This window comes from Hylobates moloch, unplaced genomic scaffold (assembly GCF_009828535.3).
Source record: "Hylobates moloch isolate HMO894 unplaced genomic scaffold, HMol_V3 SCAFFOLD_12, whole genome shotgun sequence".
NCBI lineage: Eukaryota > Metazoa > Chordata > Mammalia > Primates > Hylobatidae > Hylobates > Hylobates moloch.
Genome location: NW_026652287.1, coordinates 54,218,541 through 54,231,212, shown reverse-complemented (window position 1 = coordinate 54,231,212; position 12,672 = coordinate 54,218,541). Strand labels below are relative to the sequence as shown.

The 12,672-nt window shown below is 35.4% G+C and overlaps 2 protein-coding genes across 3 annotated transcripts in view; one reads left to right on the top strand and one right to left on the bottom strand.

Annotated features, from left to right (window-relative positions):
- Window positions 1-6,029, top strand: part of LOC116478782 (zinc finger protein 728-like) — a 51,016-nt gene extending 44,987 nt beyond the window's left edge. The window contains exon 4 of one of the 2 annotated variants that reach the window (XM_032170286.1): window positions 5,435-6,029. In XM_032170286.1, coding sequence (XP_032026177.1) covers window positions 5,435-5,697 — 263 coding nt within the window. In that variant the 3' untranslated portion in view covers window positions 5,698-6,029. Of the gene's footprint in view, window positions 1-5,424 lie in introns of both variants that reach the window. The other variant, XM_032170285.3, reaches the window with a different exon arrangement.
- Window positions 1-12,672, bottom strand: part of LOC116478760 (zinc finger protein 99-like) — a 277,198-nt gene that overhangs the window by 205,614 nt on the left and 58,912 nt on the right.

Below are 12,672 nucleotides of genomic sequence, written 5' to 3'. Positions count from 1 at the left end.
GACCAATGAAATGGAAGAGAGAGTACTGAACTAAGCTATACTTTACAACCAAGTTATTTTTACAAAGCCAACAGAATTAAATCCCTATTCAGTAAATAATACTGGAAAAACTGGTTAGTCATATGTGGAAGAAAACTGGAGTCCTACCTTTTTCTATATTAAAAAAAACTCAACATAGATTAAAGACTTGATCTGTGAGTCTTCAAGCTACAAAATTCTTAGAAGAACACTTAGAAAATATTGGCCTCTCTAAAGAATTTATGACTAACATGAACATGAGTGCAACAAAATAAAAATTAAAAATGGCATCTAATTAAGCCAAAGAGCTTCTGCACAGTAAAATAAACTATCAACAAAGTAAACAGATGACTTACAGTATGAAATAAAATATTTGCAAACTGCAGACAATGAAGGATTAATATACAGAATCTATAAAACATTTAATAAAAAAGCAAACAAATGATATGAATAGCCAGCTTCTTCTCAAAGGAAGACATAAGAGCTGCCAATAAACATGTTAAAATTGCTCAACATTCCTAATTATCAGAAAGATGTAAATCAAAGTGACAGTGTGATACCATTTCACACCAGTAAGAATGACTGTTATTAAAAGTAAGATAAATAAGATGTTGAAGTTGTGGAGAAAAGAAAATCTTTCTACACTGTTGGTGGGAATGCATATTAATTCAGGGCCTGTGCAAAGCAGTTTGGAGACTTCTCAAAGAACTAGAAATAGAATTGCCATTTGACCAATCTGGCCCATTATTGGGTATCTGTCCGAAAAAAGAATAAGTAATTTTGCCAAAGAGACACCAACACTCACATGTTCATTGCAACACTATTCATAATAGCAAAAACAGAATTAAACCAGTTAACCATGAATCTTTTATTGGATAAGAAAAATGACGTACTTATACAACCTCCAATACTATGCAGCAACAGAAGACAATGAAGTAACGTCTTTTGCCGCAACATGAATGCAGCAGAAGGCCATTATTCTAAGCAAATTAATGCATCAGAAAAACAAATGCGACATGTTCTCACTCATACATGGATGCTAAAAATTGGGCGCACATAGAAAAAAACATGAAAACAATAAAAGAAGGAAGGTAGACAAGCATTGAAAATCTGCTTAGGTATGATGTACACTACTTGGGCAATGGAATTATTAAGTGTCCGAACCTCAATATCATGTAGTATACCTGTTTTACAAATCTGCACATGTACCTCTTATATATAAAATGAAAATAATAAAATGCTTTTGGTATAATGACATGCTCTATTTTTCCAGTGCTGGGTTAATAGTTGAAATTAGGGGTGAAAGACAAATTTTCGCGCCTTAAGGCATAGTGGTGAATGTTTCTATACTAGGTCTCCTCACATTTTATAAGCTAACCTCTCTGAAAGTTCTTGGTTTATAGTCCAAAAAGTTTTTTATTTTCAAGTGTGCAGGTAAAACATATTACACTTTTATCATTTATGTGTTAACTGTACACTAGACTATAGACTTAATTTGTTACTCTACTGTTTTGGGAAAAAATGTGGTAAGTGGTTTAATCATATTTTTTTCATAATGAACTATTTTTGAAAGTGTGAGACTAAAAATTATGCTAAATTACTGAATTAGAAATATAAAAAATTTTTTCTAAAAAAAAGAAGCACAAAAGTGTTATGGTCGCATTCCAAAAATAATTCAACAGAAAGTGGGGGTTATTTAAGACCACAGTGCTGCAAATGCTCATTCCATCACGATCATTCTTGTGAAAAATAGAAATAATGGGTCGGAAGGTATTTTTAGAGTACTTTTCTTATGCTAGTGCAGTGTGAAATTATTGTCTTTATTATTTTTCATATGAAAGTCTGTACTTGAGCAAAAGATGCCATTAATTTCAAGTGAATATGCTCACACATTTATTCTCCCTAGAAGGGCACTGGCGTGTTTGCAATCAAGGTGTAGCATTTCTTGCCTTCCTTGTGCTGCTGTGTTTCTGTGAAATAAAAAGGCAGCAAGTAAAGAAGAATCAACCATGACGTTTCTAATTTCAACAGCCACAGCCTCTGTAATTGAGTGTTATATCACCTAGAAATAATGACACTATTTCAAAACTGAGAAAAAGAAAGTGATACTATATATTTTTAGTTTATTATTTATAGTTTATAAAAATTTATAGTTTCTGATTATATGCTAAAAAACATGAACTTGCAGATACCTAAAATTTCAAAATAGATGATAGTATTAATATTTTAGTAGCTCATAATCGAGAATCAAAATTCCCCCTTTTGATTTACTGGAAAGCAGTTATTTATCTTCTAAGTGTAAATAGGTTATCCATAATCTTAAACATATGGAGCTTTTAAGATCAGCACTATGTCTAGATTTAAATAAAATTTATAGGCTGTAGTAACACAAACTTTCATACTTGTTTTCTAATACAAGTGAAAAAGCAAAAGAAATAAGTTGTTAAAATGATTTTAAAAGAAACCTTATATATCTTCATTAAATAACATTTAAAACCACATTGTGAGTGATCAGTAATTCCAATTTTTTTTAGTCTCTGAGAAAACTTAAATTATTCAATCAGAAGAAGTATTCTTATATTAGCATTTCTGAAACTCAGAAACTGTAGACCACTCAATGGATGATGATGTACATGCAGACCACAAATTTTCTATGTAATAATAGGCTAATCCTAGATTTTAATATAAAAATTTAATATACTTCTAAATTAAAACTAGTGACTCTTCTAAGTCATGAGAGATATCATTGTTAAAATCCATTTACCAAAGTATTTGGTTAAATGCAGGGTGTCTGTCAGTTTTATAATTAGAGAGAAGAAGGTATATTGTTTTTTATTTACTTGTTTAATAAATTTATGTTAATTTGATAAATTTCAATATGGTTTAAAAATATATATTAAAATTTTTTCCTAACAAGTGAAGGAAATCATTTATTTAAAAATTTAGAGAGAATTTTACTGTAAACAGTTGCTTTAGAGTCTGTCTTTTAAAGTACTATATTATTTTGAACATTAAAAATCAACAGTCTATTTCTGAGTGCTGGGTTCTGACAGTTCATGATATTAAAAGTTTACTTACCTACATCTGTAAATGAGCAAGCATTTGAAATAAAACATATATATATGTATATGTTTCCTAAAATTTTAAGATGAACAACCACATTTTTCTCCGGTGTAATAACTTAAAGCTTATTTCACTCTTATTAAAAAATGTATTAGTAGTATTTTTGATTGGCAAATCACAGTTGCATAAAGTTATGGGATACAATGTGACGTTTTATATATGTATAAAATATTTAATAATTGTTTCATTTAATAACATCTATGAACTTGCTTACTTATCATTTTTGTGGTGATACATTTGAAATTTACTCTTAGTTATTTTGAAATATACAATACTTTATAGTTTACTATAGTTACCCTGCTGTGCAATAGATCTCAAAACTTACTCAACCTATTTGAAATTTTTTTTACTTTTTGTCAACTCCCTATCTTTTCATAAAATTTATATCCATTCTGAATGTGAATATATGAGAATTTGCCAATAATAGTATTAAAAACATTCAACTACTAGTATAGACGCAGACAGTAAATCTAGTCTCTCAATTTAGAGTAAATTGAGAGAAGATTTACTGTTTTCAGCCAAGCAAATAAGTGAATAAAACTAATGGGTAACAAACATGGCATTAGTTGCCAAAAAATAGTGTGACTAGATTCAGTAAGTGTCTAGCTATGCAAATGACAGTTCAATTAAATTAAGACCCTAATAGGTGCATGTGAAAAGTATTGATGTGCAATGTGTTGCACTCCACTCAGCACCTTTTTTTGCCCTTTCGTAAAGATATCAATTTCCCCTGAGTGACTCAGAGCGAATACTAAAAATGGAAAATTCTGTGTTCAGAGTGATTACTGAGAACATGGTTAAAACATTTCTTCAATGTTATGAAAAGTTTTTATAAATATCACTCCACTTCAAAAAATCTTTTAGTAAAAGATTGTTTATTTATAGTACTCAATTTAGATTCATAAAAATTTCATTATTCCAGGAAAGTCAGAGAAACTTAAATGTAAACAGAATTCCATAAAACTTGAATGAGATAAATTCGTATTGGCTAAGAATTTTATTTTATTAATAAATATAGAGTACTTCAGGCAAAATAGCAGTTTTTGGCATGGGAGTATCACCAAAACAAGTGCTCTTCATCATCATTGTTAAAGTAAGAAGAGCATTGCCTGCTTTCCTGGAAGCAGCTGGCCTGTTTTCCACTGATATAAAGTGGAGAAGGTATTGAAATAGTGAAAGAGGGTGATATAAATGGAATACTTACATGAAATACAGTTTATAATAAAAAGTAGCATTTGATGTTTTACAACTGTAGATGAGACTATTAGCATTTCTATTGGCAAATTAACTTCATTTACAATATTCTTATTTCAGATAATATACTTTTTTCTGCTCTATATTTGCTAGCTTTTGGTCAAATCTTATCTGAACTCAATAGAAATCAACAAAATAAATCGATTATACCACAAGCACTTTATTATTGATGCATTTGCTTATTTTGCTTAAAAAACATTAGCTTTTGATGAAAGATTTATAGTTTTGTTTCCAAGTGTTGCTTTTTTTCTGAGAAGTTGCTGTCATGCTAGAAAACTGCTATTCTCAGCTCTACTCACATTGACTAACAGCAAGTGGAAGTGATGTGTGGATGAGAAGCAAATGTATCTTCTCTGCATCTCTTTTTTAATCAATTGGCTGAAGAAAGAGAATGCAGATAGGTGAAAGGAAATATAATCCCAGAAAGATCTTGAAAAAGTCCTTTGAATCAAAAAAAATAAGGAAATGGTGATTTGAGCAGAATATATATTTTAAAAGACTTCTTTTTTTAATTTTTCTTTTTTTGAAATGTTAAAAAAGCTGACCAAATAAAGTCTAAATGAATTAAGTATAGCTCCTAGTATAACTCACAGTTAATATAAGTTGACTATCCTCTCTGTAGACAACATTTTTCATCAGCATTTTTCAGCATACAGCTAGACCTCAACTAACGCTCATTATATGTCACAAAAATGAATCACTTTAGAAGTCATCTTAATAATGAGACAATTGACTTCTGGTACCCAATTCAGAACATCTACAAAAGGAATGGTGAACAGATTTCAACTGTGATGCAAAATCTTATTCACTGGCATTGGTAGCTGAGTGCTGTGTTAAGGATTCTGGAATCACTATTTATTAAGTGGAAGTAGATCATCATAAAGGTCTTCATTCTCATCATCTTCACTCTGAGTAGGATTGCTTTCTTTTCCACAATTGTGTTTAAAACTGTCCAGAGAGACTCTCCAAATACTTGGCTTTCTGTCTGGAAGTTTCAAACGAGGCTTTTGGGTGTGCATCTTTTTCTAGTTTCGCACAGCTGCAGAGGCTTCAGGAAACTTACAATCATGGAAGGTAAAGGGGAAGCAAAGACTTTCTGGTTGTGGCTGGAGAAAGAGCTACAATATACTGACTGGTCTCACTCGGGATGTTCCTGACATTCAGGTTAGGTGGGGTGACCCAGCAATCATTTGGACACTATCCATTCCAGTGACATTCAAACTTCAGCGTGCATTGGAATCCCTGCAAGGCTTGCTAAGACACAGACTACTGAGCCCACCTCCAAGACTTCTTTATTTTTAAGGAATAAAGAGCATTCCATTGTGTAAATATACCACTTTTTAAAGTTCATTTACCTGTTGATGGACACTTAGGTTGATTTCATACCTTAGCTATTGTGAGTAATCCACTTTTTTTCCTTTTCTTACTTATGTATCTCTTTTTTCTTTTTTTATTTCTAGAAACATTTTAATTTTATACTATAAATTATGACTGTTAGATACCTTTATTTCTATGCCTTCTTTTGGTTAATATTTTGGCTGATTGAAACAATAAATTTTTAAAAAAATTTTTGGATCAAGGCCATTATATTATTATTAACATAATTTGAGACAATATAGCAATAAAAATCAACACTGATTAATGAAACAACAATTTTCTAGCCCCTGGTAATCATTTTCTCTCCCACCCAACATAAAAGTTGAATCTTTGTGTCATTTCTCCCAGTTGTAAGAAAGAAGCTTCTGATTAAATTGGTCAGCATAAAATTTTGTAAAATTTTACTTTTTTAATACAAAAATTAAGCTGCTCTATTACCAGAAAAGTTATTTTTAATATGTATTATTTTACTCATATTTAAATTCTTCAGACAAATTAAGCTGACAAAAAATGCACTCAAATTTTTTTGAAAATTAAAAATGCTTAAGAAACATTTTTTACAGACTCTAAAACTAAAACTATTTTTAGTTTCTTAGAGAACATCTTTCAAATACTTCAAGTGACCTTCTTCTGACAGAAGATATATATTTTTCTATATTGCTATAATAGAGCTTTGGCTATCTATCCTTTGTCGTTAACTCCATCATTTTTATTCTATTTTCTTGTGCAGTATTTATGTTATGCATTTTATATTTTAAAAGTTGTAGACCATGCAATGTAATCTTCAAACAACTGACTAAGTTTTTCCATGCATAATTCTCTGCTTAATCCGCAGTCACTTTATTTTCACTCCTCGATTTTTACTGCCTGAAAAGCAAACGGATCTTTCAAGTGAATATGCTGAGTTGGTCTTCTCCAGTGTCAGTCTATTCATATTCACAAAAGTATTCTTCTGGTGAAAGAGGGTGCACTTCAACAGTATTATAAGATCAATGTGGAAAAGGTGTAATAGAATAAAATGTGAATCACAGCCTTCTAAGAAAATAAGTTAATTTTTTCTTATTCTGTGTTTGTGAGTATGTGGTAGTTGCAAGGTTGGGAGTTGAGACTAAAGTGAGAGAGAAGAACACTTCACATGGGTAGCACAAGAAGGTCCTACGCAACCTTCTTGTTTGTCAAACATACCTGGAATGATTTTGTGAAGTATTATGTTGCTGTATTCATCATTTATTAGACTCTGATGGTCACTTTTTACTTTATAAATTTAAATATGCACTTGTCATCATCCAGGGTCCTGTCCTTGATGCTTAAGTGCACAGACATAAAACTATTAAAATATTGGTGAAAGATGAGTTTTTTTTTTTCCTTGAGACTGAGTCTTGCTCTGTCACCCAGGCTGGAATGCAATGGTGTGATCTCAGTTCACTGCAACCTCCGCCTCCGAGGTTCAAGCAATTTTCATGCTTCAGCCTCCCGAGTCACTGGGATTACAAGTGTGTGCCATTATGCCTGGCTTGCTGGGTATGTGGTTATGAGGCACTGACTCATGGGTTGGGGACTCTCCGGGGACCCTTCCCTTGCTGTCTACCTTAGGCCACCTAGCTAATCCCTCTCAGGCCCCCCTCAGGAGTGGAGACCCTAACTGCTCTTAGGGAGAATAGGCATTGATATTTTTGGCTATTCCTCGCTGAAGAGGGGTGCTGTGTAGAAAACAGCAGCTAGGATTTCTACCAGGGCTGGTTTAAGTGTCTTAGAAGAAACGTTGTGTTTATGCATCATTCCATTTGCATTACTACTTGGAGCTTGATAGTTTTTAGGGAAAAAGAAACAATCTGGTTTAGTAGAGAACATGCATTGAAATGAATCAAGGGGGTAGGAAAAGCCTAAAAATGTTGAGGCTGCTGACACACCCTGATAACTGGTAGCTATAGTTAACGTTTGCTCAGATTTGGGTGCATGAGGCTTGGCTTTGGTTAGCTCCTTTGATCTTACTTTCTGATAAAAGAAACCTCTGGGTTATTGGACGTTATTTATTTCCAGCTGAATTTGCACAATAATTGCTTAGAATTAGAATATTGATTTAAATTTTTACATTCCCCCTCCCTTTCTTTTTTTTCTGAGCTTCAGGTAGAGATTGCTGGTTGGCTTACAGGAATAAGCAGGGTTAGTTTAAAATGTCATCAAAAACTCTAAAACAATTAATGAGACTAGAAGTTCATGAGAAATGTATGATAAGTTTTGAAACGTAATTTGTTTTTTTGGGATTTTCTTTTGTTAAAAAACAACTCACAATAGACTGAATTGTTTGCAAAATAGACTTTAGTATTATACTTGGCCTAACTATTTGAACATAGTGCAGTAAGAATAACTACCTTTCCATATCCCTTTTTGATAGGATTTGATGAAACTCTGTTCCAAAAGAAATCTTAGATAGGACTTTTTAAAGCTGGGCCAAGCCATGGATTTGCACCCTTAAATACCTGTGAGTTGGGTAAACTCCTGTATTTTTGAGGTTCCAAGAGCATAATGTTTCCGAGTCTGTTCGAAACAGACAATTTTTTACTCACCACAGGCCGAGAATTCTGTATGAGAACGGTGTAGAGGTATGAGACCAGCTTCCCCAAGAGGCTGTTACTGGCTTTGCAACTTAAACTTGATTTCTTAAGGGAAAACACACCCTTCCGGTTCAAGCCTTGCTAAAAGAACTAGCCTTTTTCTATTGTGTTTCACTGTATAAGACAATGGATTTTTCAGCTGGGAATGGCGGCTCATGCCTGTAATCGCAGCACTTTGGTAGGTTGAGGTGGGCAGATCACAAGGTCAAGAGATCAAGACCATCTTGGCCAACATGGTGAAACCCCATATCTACTAAAAATACAAAAGTTAGCTGGCCGTGGTGGTGCACACCTGTAGTACCAGCTACTCAGGAGGCTGAGGTGGGAGAATCACTTGAACCTGGGAGGCAGAGTTTGCAGAGAACTAAGATTGTGCCATTGCACGCTGGCCACAGAGAGAGCAAGACTATGTCTCAAAAGAAAAAAAAATAGAAAATGGATTTTTGTTTCACTGATGCAAACAACTGTATTGTTGTAAGTTAAAAATACTTATAACTAGTTGATAGAGGATCCAAGATGGCTGAATAGGAATAGAAGACAGGTGATTTCTGCATTTCCAAGTGAGGTACCAGGTTCATCTCACTGGGACTTGTTGGACAGAGGGTGCAGCCCACAGAGTATGAGCTGAAGCAGGGCAGGGCATCACCTCACCCAGGAAGTGCAAGAGGTCAGGGAATTCCCTTTCCTGGCCAAGGGAAACCATGACAGACAGAACCTGGAAAATCAGGACACTCCCACCCCATTACTGCGCTTTTCCAACAGTCTTAGCAAACAGCACACCAGAAGATTATATCCCATGCCTGGCTTGGATTGTCCCATGCCCACGGAGCCTTGCTCACTGCTAGCACAGCAGTCTGAGATTGAACTGGAAGGTGGCAGTGATGCTGGGGGAGGGGCATCTCCCATTGCTGAGGCTTGAGTAGGTAAACAAAACAGCTGGGAAGCTCAAACTGTGTGGAGTGCACCACAGCTCAAGGAGGCCTGCCTGCCTCTGTAGACTACACTTCTGGAGGCAGAGCATAGCTGAATAAAAGGCAGCAGACATTTCTACAGACTTAAATGTCACTGTCTGATAGCTTTGAAGAGAGTAGTGCTTCTCCCAGCATGGAGTTTGAGATCTGAGAACAGACAGACTGCCTCCTCAAGTGGGTCCATGACCCCCGAGTAGCCTAACTGGGAGACACCTCCCAGTAGGGGCCAACTGACACCTCATACAGCTTGGTGCCCCTCTGAGATGAAACTTCCAGAGGAAGGATCAGGCAGAAACATTTGCTGTTCTGTAACATTTGCTGTTCTGCAGCCTCCACTGGTGATACCCAGGCAAACAGGGTCTGGAGTGGACCTCCAGCAAACTGCAACAGACCTGCAGCTGAGGGTCCTGAGTGTTAGAAGGAAAATTAAGAAACAGAAAGGACATCCACGCCAAAACCCCATCTGTACGTCATCATCATCAAAGACCAAGGTAGATAAAACCACAAAGATGGGGAGAAACCAGAGCAGAAAAGCTGAAAATTCTAAAAATCAGAGCACCTCTTCTCCTCCAAAGGAACACAGCTCCTCACCAGCAAGGGAACAAAGCTGGATGGAGAATGACTTTGATGAGTTGAGATGATCAACAATAACAACCTTCTCCAAGCTAAAGGAGGATGCTCAAACCCATCACAAAGAAGCTAAAAACCTTGAAAAAATATTAGATGAACGGCTAACTAGAATAAACAGCATAGAGAAGACCTTAAATGGCCTGATGGAGCTGAAAACCATGGCAATGAGAACTCCATGATGCATGCACAAGCTTCAGTAGCCGATTTGATCAAGTGGAAGAAGGGCATCAGTAATTGAAGACCAAATGAATGAAATGAAGCAAGAAGAGAAGTTTAGAGAAAAAAGAGTAAAAAGAAATGAACAAAGCCTCCAAGAAATATGGGACTATGTGAAAAGACCAAATCTATGTCTGATTGGTGTACCTGAAAGTGATGGGGAGAATGCAACCTCGTTGGAAAACACTCTTCAGGATATTATACAGGAGAACTTCCCCAACCTAGCAAGGCAGGCCAACATTCAAATTCAGGAAATACAGAAAACACCAGAAAGATACTTCTTGAGAAGAGCAACTCCAAGACACATAATTGTCAGATTCACCAAAGTTGAAATGAAGGAAAAAATGTTAAGGGCAGCCAGAGAGAAAGGTTGTGTTACCCACAAAGGGAAGCCCATCAGACTAACAGCGGATCCCTCGGCAGAAATTCTACAAGCCAGAAGAGAGTGGGGGCCAATATTCAACACTCTTAAAAGAAAGGATTTTCAACCAAGAATTTCATATCCAGCAAAATTAAGCTTCATAACTGAAGGAGAAATAAAATCCTTTCCAGAGAAGCAAATGCTGAGACATTTTGTCACCACCAGGCCTGCCTTGCAAGAGCTCCTGAAAGAAGCACTAAACATGGAAAGGAACAACTTCTACCAGCCAATGCAAAAACATGCCAAATCGTAAAGACCATTGATGCTAGGAAGAAATTGCATCAATGAATGAGCAAAATAACCAGCTAACATCATAATGACAGGATCATATTCACACATAACAATATTAACCTTAAATGTGAATGGGTTAAATTCTCCAATTAAAAGACACAGACTGGCAAATTGGATAAAGAGTTAAGACCCATCAATGTGCTGTATTCAGGACACCCATCTCACATCCAGAGACACACACAGGCTCAAAATAAAGGGAAGGAGGAAGTCCTACCAAGCAAATGAGAAAAAAAAAAAAAAAAAGCAGGGGTTGCAATCCTAGTCTCTGATAAAACAGACTTTAAACCAGCAAAGATCAAAAGAGACAAAGAAGGCCATTACGTAATGGTAAAGGGATCAATGCAACAAGAAGAGCTAACTATCCTAAATATAGATGCAGCCAATACAGGAGCACCCAGATTCATAAAGCAAGTCCTTAGAGACCTACAAAGAGGCTTAGACTCCCACACAATAATAATGGTAAATTTTAACACCCCACTCTCTACATTAAATAGATCAATGAGACAGAAAGTTAACGAGGACATCCAGGAATTTAACTCAGCTCTGCACCAAGTGGACCTAATAGACATCTACAGAACTCTCCACCCCAAATCAACAGAATATACATTCTTCTCAGCACCACATCACACTTATTCCAAAATTGACCACATAGTTGGAAGGAAAGCACTCCTCAGCAAATGTAAAAGAACAGAAATTATAACAAATTGTCTCTCAGGCCACAGGGCAATCAAATTAGAACTCAGGATTAAGAAACTCACTCAAAACCACACAACTACATGGAAATTGAACAGCATGCTCCTGAATGACTACTGAGTAAATAACGAAATGAAGGCAGAAATAAAGATGTTCTTTGAAACCAATGAGAACAAACACAGAACATAACAGAATCTCTGGGACACATTTAAAACAGTGGGTAGAGGGAAATTTACAGTATTAAATGCCCATAAGAGAAAGCAGGAAAGATCTAAAATTGACACCCTAACATCACAATGAAAAGAACTACAGAAGCAAGAGCAAACACATTCAAAAACTAGTAGAAGGCAAGAAATAACCAAGATCAGAGCAGAACTGAAGGAGATAGATACACAAAAAATCCCTTCAAAAAATCAATGAATCCAGGAGTTCTTTTTTAAAAAAGATCAACAAAATTGATAGGTGGCTAGCAAGAATAATAAAGAAGAAAAGAGACAGGAATCAAATCGATGCAATAAAAAATGATAAAGGAGATCTCACCACCGATCCCACAGAAATACAAACTACCATCAGAGAATACTATAAACTCCTCTACACAAATAAACTAGAAAATCTAGAAGAAATGGACAAATTCCTGGACACATGCACTCTCCCAAGACTAAACCAGGAAGAAGTTGAATCCCTGATTAGACCAATAACAGGCTCTTAAATTGAGGCAATAATTAATAGCCTACCAAACAAAAAAAGTCCAGGACCAGATGGATTCACAGCTGAATTCTACCAGAGGTACAAAGAAGAGCTGGTACCATTCCTTCTGAAAATATTCCTATCAATAGAAAAAGACAGAATCCTCCCTAGCTTATTTTGTGAGGCCAGCATCATCCTGATACCAAAGTCTGGCAGAAACACAACAAAAAAAAGAGAATTTTAGACCAATAAACCTGATGAACATTGATGCAAAAATCCTCAATAAAATAGGGGCAAACCGAATCCAGCAGCACATTAAAAAGCTTATCCACCATGATCAAGCTGGCTTCATCCCTGGGATGCAAGGCTGGTTCAA